At 35.9% G+C, this 16,735-nt stretch overlaps 1 protein-coding gene across 1 annotated transcript in view; it reads left to right on the top strand.

Annotated features, from left to right (window-relative positions):
- The first annotated feature begins 231 nt into the window (after positions 1-231).
- Positions 232-16,735, top strand: part of DHX36 (DEAH (Asp-Glu-Ala-His) box polypeptide 36) — a 52,686-nt gene continuing 36,182 nt past the window's right edge. The window contains exons 1-5 of the mRNA XM_008584773.1: positions 232-499; positions 9,155-9,279; positions 10,027-10,258; positions 13,732-13,770; positions 15,743-15,913. Of these exons, the coding sequence (XP_008582995.1) occupies positions 269-499; positions 9,155-9,279; positions 10,027-10,258; positions 13,732-13,770; positions 15,743-15,913 (798 nt within the window). The 5' untranslated portion in view covers positions 232-268. The remainder of the gene's footprint in view (positions 500-9,154; positions 9,280-10,026; positions 10,259-13,731; positions 13,771-15,742; positions 15,914-16,735) is intronic.

Here is a 16,735-nt window from a genome sequence, read left to right as displayed (position 1 = left end):
TCCCGGACCTGGGGAAAGAAAGCTCACGAGCCTTCTGCTGGCTCGCCCTCCAGGGACGCAAAGGTAGACAACCCCACCGTAGCCACCCCTCCGGCCTCCGCCGCGGTCAGCCAGTGACGTCACCGGAAATGGCTGCTTGTGACTCTACATGGCCCTCCCATTCGCGCTGGGCGCCGGAAGCAAAACGGAAGTGGACGTGCACCCGCTTCCAGGCCGGACGCCATTTCCAGTGGCTGTGGGTTCTCACGGGTTGGGGTCCGCAGTGACAATGAGCTATGAGTACCATCAAAATTGGGGCCGCGATGGCGGGCCCCGCAGCTCCAGTGGAGGCTATGGAGGGGGCCACGGAGGGAGCCGAGGCTCCGGAGGCGGCGGCGGCGGAGGAGGGGGTGGTCGAGGAGGCCGGGGCAGGCATCCCGGGCATTTGAAGGGCCGCGAAATCGGCTTGTGGTACGCGAAGAAACAGGGACAGAAGAACAAGGACGCGGAGAGGCAAGAGGTAACCTGAAATTTGATAGTAGAGGGCATGAGGCAGGACAGGTTTTCTCTTCCCTCCCGCAGCCCCTTCTTCCTTGCTTTTGTTTCTTAATTGAAGCACATGCTTTGTGAAGTGTAAACGAGGTGCGAATGTGTTATGCAGAAGCTTCCTTTAGCGGTTGTTACACCGCTTAACGTCAGCCGAGAGTCTGACACGGAGCAGAATGTATGCAGGCTGAATGTATACTTTGCTTGAGGGACGTGAGCACTGTGGACAAAACGAATGTTAAATTCAGATTCCAACCGAAATTACCTTTACTGGGAGTGTTGTATGTCTGGCTTCCTGTCCCCTAGAATAATTGTTGTAACTTTCGTATACGTTCTTTGCATGGTGAAATCGAAAATAGCGACCTTCTGCGTTAGAGATAGGTTTGCTCGGAACAAAAGCAGTCGAGCACTGCTTTTGAATGTGGATCGCTCAGAAAAATAGTCCAGTTTTTATTATTAGTGTTAAGATTATCAGCCACAAACTTTTTGTTTTTATGTTGGAGTGGGGAAATTTCTTGACTAGTAGCTCCTCTTTGACAAGGAAGGTTAGGGTCCTAAAAGTGTAAGAAACTTCCAGAGTTGATTTGGCTTAGTTTTTTCTCTTCAGGTGATTGTCAGTTTGATTTGTATCTTGAAGGTCTGTAGTAAAGGAAGCATCAAGTCCCCTGAGTGGTGGCCCACTCTAAAAAAAATAATTTTTATCATTAAACAAGCTTTCTTAATATGGGCCTTAGAACAGCTTTTGAGTTACTTCATTATAATCACTTTCTTATTAGATCCAGCGTGTAATTAAATGACCATTTAGGCTACTATTTCTAAATCATTCCATTCTTTATTTTTCTTTTAACCATGTCATTTTCATTTAAGTGTTTTTTGGACCTTAAGCATTTATCTTCACAACTTACCACCTCTTTTTTTTTTAATTTTAAGAACCTATTTTTTTGACAGTCCCAAGGTAACTTGTTCATTGAGCAAACTTGTTTTTGAAAATCAGGGGAAGCCCATCTAAGCCATCTTGAAATTGGAAGAATTACTGAGTCAGAACTGTAAAATGATGTACACAGTAACTTTCTCAAGTTTTATTTACCCTCTTTCAAACATGCTTTTATGCGTGTTGCTACAGGAATCTGAAGAAATATAATATTCAAGGAGCTTGCAGTCTAGTTGGGAAAATAGGCCTAAACAGGTGAAAAGTTAAGTAAGTCAGGAAAAATTGTTTATTGTTATTTCCACATGAAGGGTACAGCCAGTTGTGCAGTGGATATAGTGACTGGAACTCTTGATTTCCATCCCCACCCCTAAACCTTCATTTTAATAAAGTCACTGCCATTTATTCACTTGCCAAGGCCAAATGGGATTTATCTTTGATTCTTCTCTTTCCTTTCAGCAAATCTGTCTGCTGTCTTTTCTTACTATACCACTTACTTATCTCTACGGCAGTTTAACATAGATTAAGCCACTGTTTTGTTTTCTGTTCCTAGTCTTCTAAACCAATCTTCTCTCTTCCACTTCTGCTTCTCATTAAGTCTGTTCTTTATAGAGCCACCCATGGTGATTTTTTTAAATGAAAAATTAGATCATTTCATTCCCTAGCTCACAACTTGAGATTGGAAGTCAGATCACTTCTGTCTCAGTCTATTAATATGTGTCAGTGGCATCTTAATATATTTTCTGGGAATCTTAGTACTATGGCTTCAACATATCAGGCTTCCCTCTATGTACTTCCTCTATCGGAGCCTATATCCCCAATCTGATATAATTACAGCCTTTGTAAACATACTTTATTTTTGCTTGTTATTACAGTGTCTTACTGTTTTACTATCTAAAATGCACCTCTCTAGCTCCTTTAAATATAAATGTTTTTGTCCTAACTCTTCCTTTGACCAGTTTCAGCCTGTTGTGAGTGCTTCCCACATAGAATTTCCATAGCTTTTACTTTTAAAATAATCCTTGTTTACAAAGTGAATGTATTCTAATGATATGTTCTTATTCTTTCAACAAATATTTATTGAAGATGTAATATGTTTGAGACAGTATCTTAGCCATTGTGTTAATAAGATATAGTTCCTATCTTACAGAGATTGTGGTGTGTTAGGGGCTACAGACAGTTAAAATAAGTAAAGATACAATGTTAAAGTACAGATGCACCTTGACTTACTATGGGGTTATGTCCTGATAAACCCATCATAAGTTGAAAATATTGTAAGTTGAAAATGCATTTAATACATCTAACCTACAAAACATCACAGCTTAGCATAGCCTGTACTGTAGAGTTGTTTACCCTTGTGATTGTGTGGCTGACTGGGAGCTGTGGGTCAAGGCTGCTGACCTACATTATAAGAGAGTATCTTACCACATACTGCTAGCAGGGAAAAGATCAAAATTCAAAATTTGAAGTACAGTTTCTACTGAATTGCATATAGCTTTCACACCATTGTAAAGTTCAAAACTCATATATCAAACCATCTCAAGTCAGGGACTGTTCGTATTATGATAAGGAGAATATGGGCTGTCATATAACTCAAATCAAGGAATTTTAGAAGGTTTTACAGAGGCAATAACCCTTATGCTGAAACTTGAGACATAGCAAAGTGCATGTGTGTTTGCAATTTGGGGATTTGGAAAGGATTTTCAGGCAGAGGCATGTGCCACAACATAGAAGTCAGGAAGAACATGTTCAAAGAGCTGAAAGGTAAGAGCATGGAGAGGAGTGTGGTGAGATGAGGGTAGAGCAGTGGATTTCAAACTTGCTGACGCTTCCCACAAAAGGAATACGTTTTAATTTACTCCCAGTACACACATATGCGTAACTAAACCAAAATTTTGTAAAATAATACTTAATTACCTAAACATTGCTCTGTTTGTTTTTATACTTTTCAGTTCTCTTTTTTATTGATGATGGTCATGATGCTTTAATATAATTTCACAAACAGTAATTTGAAAAGCTCTGTACTAGAAAAATAAGCTGGACCTTGAAATTCATTGACTTTTCTCTGAAAGTGCAGCAAGTCATTAAAGCATTTTAAACAAAAAATGAAATGATTGCATTTAAAATATTTAAATTCACTCTAGTAGCAGTGTAGGGAATGATTGAAGAGAGAGGCAATCCTGGTGCAGGGAGAACAGTTAAGTAGCCCTTGCAGTAATTAAGGTGAGGGATGACAGCTTGAATTAGGACATTGGCAGTGGAGATGGAGGGAGATGGACAGATTAAAGTGATTTGGGGGGTAGGTTCAAAACGATTTTGTGGGGTTTTTTGTTTGTTTTTAATCTGGAGGGATGGGGACAGGAAGTGGATGACACTTTTATGACTATATAAGAATTAGACTTTCTGAGGGAAGATGATAGGCTCAGCTAAGGATACTGTAAGTTTAATATTATTATAGAGCATACAAATGAAGATTTCCGAGAGGTAGAAGGCTGTGTGGATCTGATGCCTAGAGAAATCTAGACTGGATATGAGCATTTGGCAATTGCTGGGCCCACAGACAGTAGCTGGAGTGTGGCTTGAATTCTGTAAATCATGCCTCTCAAACTTGAATGTGCATAGGAATCACCTGTTATCTTGTTAAAATGTAGGACTGGAGTGGGGCCAGCGATTCTACTTTTCAGATGGGTTCTCAGATGATGCCAGTGCTGCTGGTCTGTTGATCACTCGAGCTGTAAAATGTGGAGCACAAAAATTTAAGGGACAGGCCAAGGAAGAGAATGTTACAAAAGGATCTAGGAAGGAACAGCCAGAAAAGAAAAAAATAAGGAGGTGATTGTGTTGGTATCAGGAGTAGCACTTAAGGGAGAGTGGAGTATAAAAATAAGAGGAAGTAATCGGTAGTGGCGAGCACTGCACAGATATTGTAAGGTAAGAGCTGGGAATGTCTGTTGGATTTATCAACAAGGTCTTTGGTGACCTTGGTGGAGCCCTTTCTGTGGAGCTGTACAAGTAAAAACCAGATTGCAGTAGGGTGGCAAGTGAAAGAGAGATGAGGAAATGGAGCATTTTCCAGTATTACAGCAAAGAAGAGGATGAAAATAGGATAGTAGCTGATGGGGTGGGAGAATTCAAGAGAGGTTTTTTTTATTCTTGTTTTAAAAGTGAAGAAATGTGATTATGTTCATATACTGATGGGAAGCAGCCACTGGAGAGGAAATCAAAGTAGGCTAAATTATGCTGCAGTAACAAACAACTTCCAGATCTTAATGGCTCATAACAACAATGCTTTTTTTTCTACTCACATTGCTTGACTACTGGGGTTCAGTTGAAGATTCTGCTTTACATTGCTCCTTATGAGACCTAGGCTCATAATGCCTCCACCCTTTTGAAGTATCCCTGGGTTTGGTGGCAGCAGGGAGGGAGTACAGTAAATTGCCCCTTATTCTTAGGGACTCACATTCACATTTCACTGACCAGTAACTCACATGGCCCTGCTTAACTCAGGGGTGGGATATTTCTAAAGAAGTAAACCAGAATATTGGTTAACTACTTAATGACTACTGAGAGGTTAGAGATTTAGGAAAGGAAGATAAATCTCAATAGGAGATAGCATTGAAGAAGTAAAAGCAGTTGGATTGCAGAGCTCAGGTGGAGGGGTTACCCTTACACAGGAAAATGGAATCCACTTCTACTTTAACAGGAAGGAAAAGAGGAAAGGATACATTCTGATACAGGTGGGTTTAGGTTTTTGCGGTAACCTGTTGGTGACTTAGGGCTTTTGTTTGTGAGATACTGTATGTGAAAAGCTGATGGCAAACAGGGAGGTGATATTGGTGTGTTATAGAGAATGGAGAAAGTTTGAAATAGTTGCAGATAATTAGAAAGTTGATAAGATAGACGTAGACAATTTGCTGGACATCATCAAGGGTCTCCTTTACCAGGAACTTATAACTAGAAGCAGAATATTTGAGGATGAGAAAAGGGGAAAAGTAATCAAAATTAAATATTATGATAAAATGAAACATGGGCTGGCCTGGTGGCGCAGTGCTACAGTGCGCCGCTTGGGAAGTGTGGCAGCGCTCCCGCCGAGGGTTCGGATCCCACATACGGCCTGGTGGCGCAGTGCTACAGTGCGCCGCTTGGGAAGCGTGGCAGCGCTCCCGCCGAGGGTTCGGATCCCACATACAGACCGGTTCCCGCTCACTGGCTGAGTGAGGTGCGGGGGCAACACCGAGGGTTGCGATCCCGTTGCCAGTCCCGGTCCGGTATGGCGCGACACTGAGGGTTGCGATCCGTTGCTGGTCACGAAAAAAGACAAAAAGGAAAAAAAAAAAATGAAACATAATGTATCTGACATTCTTCAGGCAGGGAGTGGGGTAAAGTGAAGGATGGTGGAACTGGAAGAAAGTTACTTGGGAGGGAGGCAACCTAGAAAGAAAGGCAAGATCTAGGTTTGGAATTTAGTTGTGTTCTTGCCACTGCCTGAAGCCTCTGGATCCTCATTGTGGTGAGAACCTCATTAAAAATAATTCATAAAAAATGTAAATTGTGTTCCATTTTGCCTTTGATGGGTAAAAAAATGGAAATTGTGTTTTCATTTTAAAAGTGTAAATTATGTTTTCAGGGGCTAATTATACATGCTCATTGTAGAAGATTGATTCAACCATTCATTCCTTCAATTGACATGATTTTCTGGATTATCTAACATGTACCAGAATTATAACTGGCAGAAATACTACAAAAAGTATAGGATGTGGAGAGTGAATAACCTGTTTTTAAATTGATGGTAATAAAAACAAGATCTTACTACACGTTTCCTGTCTGTACATTTGTAGAAAGATATACTCGCTCTTAACCCCTGGGTTTATTATATTGATCTAATTCCTTATTGATTAGCAAATGATTACTTGCAACATTTGCATTGTGTAAGGTATCTTAAAAGACTATCAACTGAAACTGATTTTTCAAGGAAACTGATTTTGTTGTGATAGTTTGGACTGAAGGATTGTGTAGATCTCTTTATTTTCTGTAGAATGTTACATTGTTCAGTGTCTACTTTTCCCAATGGGTCTGAAATCTCATAAAATTAGAATAATCTTTTGTGCTTTTATGTGGGGGTGGGGTGGCAATCCAGAAAATTCTTTACTAAACAAAATCCAGGATAAAGAGTTAACATGAAAAACTGAAAACATTGGAATACAGTTGTCTTCTGATTAAACAGACATACATCAAGACATACATTAGGAGGACCTCTAGTAGAGAGCTTTGTCATCCTCACAACTGAAATCAATCTCTCATTTTCCCTTCAAAGATGGAGGTGGAGCATGGAGGGGTAGATAGTTCATTTGCTTTGCTTCTTCATGTTCATTTTTTTTATTGTTAATACTATTTCGTTATTTTTATCGGATCAGATTATTTGCACCTTCACAAAGCTATTTATACTGCCCAGAATTAGAATGTCTGATAAAACCCTCTGTATTCTGTCTGTCTGAAACATGCTCAGGACTTGATCTACTGGGACCCATTTATACCCCCACCCCCACCTGGGCTTTCAAACTTCAGGTTAAACTTTAAACTTTGTTATGACCAGTTCTTTTACTGTTTGTTTAATTGGGATAGAATACATGGAAGAGAAGATATGGCTTACATTGTACATAATAAAGGAGATATTTTGTGCAATTACTTTTTCATTTACTTATTTGTATATGTTTTTACAGGGTCATGAGTTTTACTGTGGGATGCTGTGGGGAAAAAAAAAAATTCACTGTTCTGTAATTCACCATTGATCTCAGACTAATGGTCATTTTCCCCATTTTTTCATTTACTTATTTGTATATGTTTTTACAGGGTCATGAGTTTTACTGTGGGATGCTGTGGGGAAAAAAAAAATTCACTGTTCTGTAATTCACCATTGATCTCAGACTAATGGTCATTTTCCCCATTGCTGTTTACTATTTATTTCATTAGTCTCTTAGCTTCAGCTACCCCGGCATCCCCACACCCCAAAACAAAAACACTTTCTTGAAGGTTATTCCTAATTACCTACTTGCTGGATACAATAGTATTTTTTTTCAGTTCTTAGCCTTAGTTATGTCTAACTGCAATTTTATGCATCTGAATCCTCCATTTTAAAACTGTTCTCTTGACAGGGCTGGCTCGTCATTCTATTCCTAGTTTCTTGCTTACTCTCTGACTGGTCCTTCTTGATTGTTCCTCAGACTTGTTTTCCTGCTTTGGCCTCTTGAATGCCAGACTTTGTCCAAGTTTTCTTCCCATCTCTGTGGAGGAGGTATTTTTTCTAAACTGTGAGAACTCCTATATCTCTGTGATTTCAACTTCTAGCTCTTTTGCACAACACTTCAGAATTTCTATCATAACTCTAAAAGCATAAAATCTCTCCAGTGATCCAGTGCCATATTTGCATCTGCCTAATAATTATTACAGTTGGGAAATTTCACCATTTTACTTAATTGCCTAAAATACAAATTAGCATTCTATTTGACCTTCACCACCACCACATGTACATAAAAATGCACACTGTCACACAGCAGCTTCCTCTAGTGATCTTCCTGCTGTTCTCTCAGGATCCAACATTGAATTTGAAACAGTTGTCTTTGATTTTTTTTCTTTCCTCTTGCCTTCTCCCCAGCCTCCTTTAAATAGTCATTAAGTTTTAAGGTTTCTTTACTCCGATTTTTAACTGTTATATCTTTTCATTCATACGAGAATACCTCAAATAGTTCATGAAAAGATTTGTATTATCTTTTAATTCTATTTTTCCACAAACTTTTGGAAGTACCCTCCTACTTTGACCTTCCTCCCCCTTTAGTTCTTTAAACTAACAGACTCTCATTTTCAGCACTCTTGTCGTGTGTTTTCAGTTGCCTATGGATTCATACACACGTTATTAAGTCTGGATCTTAAAGAACTGAGGTTTGTAGGCCCACAGATTTCAAGAGTTTGTTTTTAAACTTGATATATCCAAAGAACAAAAGTCCCTAAAGAACTGGGTTTGACATTCATTCCTTTTTTTTTTTTTACCTTGTCCTGTAATTAAATTTCTTGGGTGCATATTTGAGGATTCTAAACATGTTCTTCGTTCAGCAAGACCCTTAATCTTTGTCAGTCTGGTGTGTTTTTTATTCTTATTCTCTGAAGCACCTGTTCCATTGGCCACATTGGATCACCATCTCCATGAGCACTGATTGATTTTATTTACTCCCTCTGAACCCAGGCTTTTTACTTCCCAATTTGTTCTTCTTTTAAGTGTAAGAACTTTCAAATGCTCATTGCAACCAAAATATCGTTTCCAGTTTTCAGCTTTATTTTTAACAGAACATTTGGGGTTTAGTAACTTTGAAAATTTAAGATAGAGAAAAATTTATAGTAATTAGTATGTGAGGGTAGGAGGTAGGAGAACCAAAGTTGTGAGAAGGGACATAAATATGATTTCTTTGCCAATTATATTGTAGCTAATTTTATAGGTACGTGGTAGGAAAAGTTCTAGAAGGATACAAAAATGTTAACTATCAGGTCTAGGAAGTGGGATTGGGCTAGAGAGCAAGTGTGGATAACTTTAACTTTCTTTTATATATGTTTGTTGAACATATATTACTTTGTCTTTCTTTTTATTTATCAAATAATTTTGCATATGCTTTCTTATTTTGACAAAGATGCTTTTTCATTTGCACAAAATAGAGAGCTGTGGTACACATGGATGAACGCCGAGAAGAGCAAATTGTGCAGCTGCTGAATTCTGTTCAAGCTAAGAATGATAAAGATTCAGAAGCACAGATATCCTGGTTTGCTCCTGAGGATCATGGGTAAAACAATGTTTTTTTAAATAATAGGCAAAGAGTAACACTTCTCTCATAGCACTGGCTAGAAAAAAAAAGGTAATAAAATAACATGTTTAGTTTTGAAGTAGTTCTTTTTTCTTATGTAGATCAAACAAATTTGGAGAAAGGTTAAAAAAAAAAATTTAGATGGTATATTCCGATAGAAAAGCTAAATAGTAGAAATAATAGTTTAGTTGGATATGAGATGTATTAGTTATTTTTTGTTCTTTCTACCCATCATCTTTGTATTTCTGAAATTCCTTTGTGGAACGTCTACCAGAAGTTAAATTGCTGATGTTTTCAGAATGTTGCAAGACTGTATTATTTGGAGGAAAAATTAGTAGAAATATTTCAGAGACTGTGTAATATAACATCACATTTATAGTTCAGAAAGGGTGGCAGGAAGAAAATGCAGAAGTGAAATAAAACAAGTCCAAGAAAATCAGAAAAAGAAAAACACTGTAAGTAATTGCATTGGAAGAATGTCTTATTTTTATTTTTTTAACTATCACAAAAAATAAATTATCTGGCAATATGCACTGAAAGGGTGGAAAATTTTGAATTCATTATAAGAATCTAAATGTATTTCATAATTGTTTTACTAAGAAAAAAGAATTAAAGCTTTTGATTCAGGTGATTTTGAAATATGTAACAGCCTATTGTTTTGTTTGGTTCCGAGGCATGAGTGGCTCTTCATCTGACTTTTTTTCGTTTCTTATTTTCTCAAAATAGATATGGTACCGAAGTTTCTGCTGAGAAAAAAACAAGCTCAGAGAAGAAACTTGACCAGGAAAAGAAACTGATAAATCAGGAAACAAGGACATTTAGAATCAGAAACAAATCATACTTCGACCGAGATTCTGAATATCTCTTGCAAGAAAATGAACCAGATGTAACCTTAGACCAACAATTACTAGAAGATTTACAAAAGAAAAAGACTGACCTTCGGTATATTGAAATGCAGGTAATGTAAAGTAAGATGTGCAAAAAATTTTTACATGTCATTCACTTCTCAGTTGGTAAAAATATATTTATGGTTAGAGGTAGCTGCATGGTATAGATCAGTGAGATTCTTCAACAAGACATCTGCTGCAGGAATTTTTTTCTTATTGAATGTAGAGAAAAGCAATGGGGAGGGAAAGTACACCTAACCTACAATGTCCTATCTCATCCACAGAAGCTTATGTGGTAGGGAAAAGAAATGTTTGAGAAATGCTAGTACAAATTTTAAAAAATCGCTCTACCTTTTCTAGGCCAGTTTAGTGAGATAGCATAAGAGTCAAGGCAGTTAGAATTCTAAAGTTTCTTCCCAGGTCATTTAATCCATCTCTTTCCTTTTACAGATGATAAAATTAAATCTTTCAAAAGTTATGTGTTGTGTTTATGTGCAACATTTTAAGTACTGGACTGTGACAAGAACTGAAATTCTGAATTATTTCAGTATTTTCTTTCCATGCTAGGCAAGATATTTTAAAGTCTCTTCAAATTAAAACATAAAATTCTTTGGTTTGTGGGTGTTCTAGATATAGCTGTAATAAAATATTCATATATATGTTGTATTAGTCTGTTTTCTGTTGCTTATAACAGAATACCTGAAACTGGGTAATTTATAAAGAAATAAAATTTATTTCTTACAATCCTGGAGGCTGGGAAGTCCAAGGTCCAAGAAACACATCTGGTGAGGGCCGCTCTCGGTTGGGGACCTGTAAGAGTCCCATTGCAACAAAGAGCATCGCATCGCAGGGATGGCAGGAGTTCTTTCATGTGTTCTCCTTATAAAGCCACCAGTCCGTGCCATGACAGTCCATTAAACCATCATCCTATTATTCCATGAATGGGTCAGTCCATTCTGGAAGGCATAGTCCTCATGATCTGATCACCTCTCAAAGGCCCCTTTGTTCAAATGACACAGTCGGATTTTCCCACCCTCTTGTTACTGTTACAGTGGAGAGCAAGTTTCCAACATGTGAACTTTTGGATGACACATTTGACCCATAGCATATGTATATGTATTTTCAAGAGAAAACGGAATTCCAAGCCGATATCTTTCATATGCATATACATACTGCCATTTTTGAGAAAGGCAGAACATCACATCTCCTGTAGGAAAGAAGGGATTCATTGACTGTCATTGATAAAAGTTGGATTTCCTGATTAGAACAGCTGAGCTGAGGTTGTCCAGGAGCCAAATTTTATAGCTTTTTGATGCCTGTTGAGTAAAATATGATTTAAGGATGGAGGAGATTTCAAGATGAGTTAATTCAGAATCTTGTGGTTGAGAGAAGAGCTGCTGCTTTTTTAGCCTTAGGAATAAGGAGAGTTAATTACTGTCTCTCTCTTTGCTTGGTATGGTGAGCAGAATTCAAATATTATTGAAGGTGGGTGATTGATCTATTAGAGAGAAAGAAGAAATGTGTAAAACATAAAAACAGTTTGTGGTTTCCTGTCTCCCAGACACTGTTGTCAATACTTCACATGTACTACATCATTTAAACCTTGCATGAGAGATTATACATGTCTGTTAACAGATGAGGAAAAAGAATTTTAGGTTAAGTTACCTACCCAAGGTTGCATAGCTAATAAATAACAAAACCAGGTCTAAAATTCAGGTGTCTTTAAGAACTCAACTTTTGATCCTTCTTGGTAATGTGAAGTATTTTTTCTTTGTTATAATTTATTTAATAAACATTAATTTTCTGCTTGCTAAATGCCAGTTATTATGCTGTTTTTTAATGAATAATAAGACATTCCCTATCCTCAGAAAGCTTATAAATACATTTTCTCAGTTATAGCCAGAAATTAGAAAACAGAAGGTTTGGCTGTTTGGGAAAGTATATTGGGTGTTAACTCTATCCAGCAACATTTACATGTACAGAGAGCAAATATGGTTAATGTCAGTTTGAAATGCAGTGGGGTAGCTTGTATATACTTATATGTTAAGATGGTTACATTTGACTGCATGGGATAGTAATAGTTTTTGATGTCATTAAGAAATTGTTTTTAACTTAAAAATTATTGCTTAGTAAGAAAAGCATGGTGACTTGTTATTTCAAAGCATTAGAATTCATTTAAGTTATATTGACTCATTTTTATGTTACTGGTAAGAATTGCATGGCTATAACAAACATAGCAATAATAGATTAGCTAGGACAGTTCTGATTTTATTGCTTAGTAAGAAAAGCATGGTGACTTGTTATTTCAAAGCATTAGAATTCATTTAAGTTATATTGACTCATTTTTATGTTACTGGTAGGAATTGCATGGCTATAACAAACATAGCAATAATAGATTAGCTAGGACAGTTCTGATTTTATTTTTATTTATTTTTTATGTTTAATTTTATTTTTTAAAATAAGTTTTTTCCCTTTTTAATAAAGGGAGTTTCTTAAAACTGGCTTATTTTTATGCCACTGATTTTTTCATGTTATGTGGTATACCTAGTTGAACATACATCATCGTATATACCGCTTTTTAGTGTTTATCATAGTACTGCTTTTTAATGTATTTATGTACTGTGGGTATAGGGTTCCACAAAAGTTTTCAAAATTAGAAAGAAATTGGCACATAAATAAAAGAAATGTAGAAAAGAATGTCACTCCCTTTTTAGTACAGTTTGAGCATCCCTAATATAAAAATCTGAAATCTGAAACACTTCTGGTCCCAAGCATTTCAAATAAGAGGTACTCACTCAACCTGTATTTCAGTTGTAATTCAACAAATTATAAATTTGTCAAATAGCTTTTATGTGTCAGAAACTGCTACTTTTTATATAAAGGTTTTTCATTTAGATCTTCTGACAACCTTCCGAGATGAAACATTTGAGGTATTCACGCTCTGAGTTTGTCTTAACTAAGATCTCAGTTCTAAATGGCAGTACCAGATTTTCTGACATATGTTATTTGTTCTGAGTTTTCTCTAACACTCAAAGGCAAGTACCCTGAAATCTCTGAATCTGCTATAGTACATAATACATTAGTAGATGGTGCACTGATGGGGTGGAAAAACAAAAGTGTTGTAGAAATCAAGTCTAAGATGAATATATAAAACAAATAGAAAAAATGGTAAAAGTAATTTTCAGATTTCATCTTACTGCCACTAACTTTATTTTTTTAATTGAAAAATAATTGACTAAACATTTGTGGGGTACTGAGTACATGCAAATATCAATATCTGTATACAGTGTAATGCCACTAACTTTAAAGAACTATTTTCATTCTTTTGGATTTAATAGAATTCTATTTTTGAATATTTCAAAAATAAAAGGGAAATTTTTTTTAATATAGAAAAATTTTTTAAGTCTTATTACTTCATACACGCTATAAGATAATAAAAATATTTTTGGATTCTAGCATATTTACTATAATATATGTTGATTATCATGATTATAATTTGATTAAATTTCTTTTGTGAAAATTAAAAACTTCTTTTTAATTTCAGCATTTCAGGGAAAAGCTGCCTTCATATGGAATGCAAAAGGTAAAATGCTTTACACTATTTAATTTGATTTGTAAAATAGTTACACTGTTTTTTTTAAAGCTGTATATCAAGAAGAAATGTAAATTAATGAACCTTCTAAAGGGTATTATCGGAAGTTTATTCTTTTAAATTGTTGAAAGACGAAGAAAAGTGGTCATGAAACAATTTTCTTGAAGCTTTCTCATATTAAGGTCTATAATTGAAATCTTTGGAGTTTAAGAAATAGAATTTTCACATATAAGTTACTTTGGATAAATACCCTGCTCTTAATTCAAGACCAAACACTTTGATTAGAGTTGAGGCACTACTCCCCGGGCTCTCCACAGCCAGGGTGGTGGGGGACCAATCGTCTTGGCCACACACCCTGCCACACTCAACCAGCCCAGGGACGACCTGCAAGCCTCAGCAAGAAGGGCCTCGGGTTCCTGATCTAGGGTGGTGGGGGGCGAAGGTTATTGCCACACCCCCTTGACATCTGCACCCAGCCTGGCAATAACCCACTGGAAGCCCACCAGTCTCCCCTGTGGGAATGTGAGGGGTGCTACAGGCCTCAATCCCACCCCTCTTCCATCCTCTTCCCACCCCATTTCCTTTACCTTTACCCTCTCCCCCTCCCTCCCATCTGCTCTACAACAACAATATAGAATGTAAAAAATAATATTAATAAAAAATTTTTTTTAAAGTTTAGTATTTGAAAGTAATAAAGTGGAATTATCAGGGAAAAAAAAGAAATTTCCATCCTCTTCCCACCCCATTTCCTTTACCTTTACCCTCTCCCCCTCCCTCCCATCTGCTCTACAACAACAACATAGAATGTAAAAAATAATATTAATAAAAATTTTTTTTTAAAGTTTAGTATTTGAAAGTAATAAAGTGGAATTATCAGGGAAAAAAAAGAAATGCTACTAAAAATATAATGCTTTAGTTAATTTATTATGCTTCATCACACAGTTACCCTATTTAGAATAATATAGTTCCTCATCCTTCTTTGTCCTCTCAACCTTATTTTATTTTTATTTTTCTTTGCTTTTTATAGAATTTATTACCACCTGACATCTGTGTGTCTTTCCTTCTTAGGCCAGTGTAAGTTCTTGAGGACAAGGTCTATTTTGTTCACTGTTTTGTTCACTTGGCTCAGAACAATACTTGGCATTCTGTAGACATCCAATAAATATTTATTGAATGAATGAATTACATTCCACGTCTCAGTTTTTACCAGCTGTAATTTCAGTGTTCAAACTTGAAACTTGTTCTGATATATACAATTTGTTAGAATAAATGGGGAATTTTTTAAAGGTAGATTTTCAATTTAAATTGTTTTGTAGATGAAAATTACCTATGTCACCCTTTTGAAGTAGTAGGATGGTTTTATTAATACAGTAAATATTAATATTAAAAATATTAGTGTATGTCCAAAATTTGTAAGAAGGAAGATCTTTTTCTAGATAGCTAAAGTTTACCTGTTTTATTTAGGTATTTTAAAAACTTTATTTTAATTATTTGAAAAGAAATAATGTTGAAATACATTGTATTCTTCCTTGTTCTTAAGACAGTGTACAAAAGTTGTCCTGCAGACAAAGCCATATTTATGAACTGGGATATAAATCCATCATGTCAATAGTTGTTTAGGTCAGGGGTTTGCTTCTGTACTCAATAGCCCCAAATGTCAGCATTCTTTTAATTTAATGTTAATTCTCATGGAACTTAAGAGATATTTCTTCCTGTTCTAGTCAGTATGTTTTTCTTTAACAGTACCTTGGCTCTGTTCATTATAATTTGGTGCTCTGTTCATTGTAACTTGGTGCTGTTTGTCTCTTGAAAATGGGTAGATCCAGATACCCAAACTGCCAGCATCACATAAGAGAAAATTTTAAAAACATTAATTACCTTCAGTTTGGTAGAATTTTGGTTGATATCCTTTTAGACTTAGGCAACTCGTGATATTCTTCATTTGTTTTCCCTTTTGAAATAGGAATTGGTAAAGTTAATCAGTAACCATCAGGTAACAGTAATAAGTGGTGAAACCGGTTGTGGAAAAACCACTCAAGTTACTCAGTTCATTTTGGATAACTACATTGAAAGAGGAAAAGGATCTGCCTGCAGGATTGTTTGTACTCAGCCAAGAAGAATTAGTGCCATTTCAGTAAGTAATCTCTCACTTTTTAATATTTCCTCTTTTATCTAATTCACTCTCCTTTAAGTAATCTTGCTAAAACTTACTGATTTTGAAGACTTGGAGTAATTCTTAGTTAGGCCTAGGATTTATGGCTATGAAAACAAATATTTGGCTGACAAATATTTGGTAGTAAAGGCCAAAAGATTGAGTAAACTCTGTCTTACATATAACACATGTTTATGAATTCAAGATGATTTATAAATCCAGACAAGTTTCTTTATAAATCCAAAAGAATAAAAAATTGATAAAATGTTTATAGAATTGATTACAAGCTTCAAATAATCTTCATCATTAGGTGCTTTAAATTTTACTACTTGGTTTATTCAAAATTGTTTTCAATTCTCTCTTACTGTTTTTTCAGTACGTGAGAACAACGAATGGTGTGGTGAAAATGCAGAAGCCTTTTTTTTTTTTTTTAAGTTGCATTTCTGTAGTCAGTGATATTTTAATGCAGCTGCTCAATAAGAGGACATTAATCATGAGGAAGAAGGCATTGTTTCAGATTTATCTTGTTTGCTTAAGTGATCCAGGCTACCTAATCTTGATAAGTTCAAAATTTCAAGAGGACAAGCCCAAGTAATAGTTGTTAAATACATGTTATTACAAATAACATTGGTTTTTCTCGTTTTTAGTTAATCTAGTTGAATATATGTTATATATTTTTTAAAGATATTTGTGGTTTCTTATAACGTTTAGTGTGTATAGTGAATGTATTCCCATGTTATATAATTCTGAGTGTAACTTTAAATTTTGAAGATTTATGGTTGTCTTTGGTTTTGTGGTATCAAA

Source organism: Galeopterus variegatus, unplaced genomic scaffold, assembly GCF_000696425.1.
Source record: "Galeopterus variegatus unplaced genomic scaffold, G_variegatus-3.0.2 Scaffold3369, whole genome shotgun sequence".
Lineage (NCBI taxonomy): Eukaryota > Metazoa > Chordata > Mammalia > Dermoptera > Cynocephalidae > Galeopterus > Galeopterus variegatus.
The sequence above is the reverse complement of the archived record's forward strand: the minus strand, read 5'-3'. Positions and strand labels throughout refer to the sequence as shown.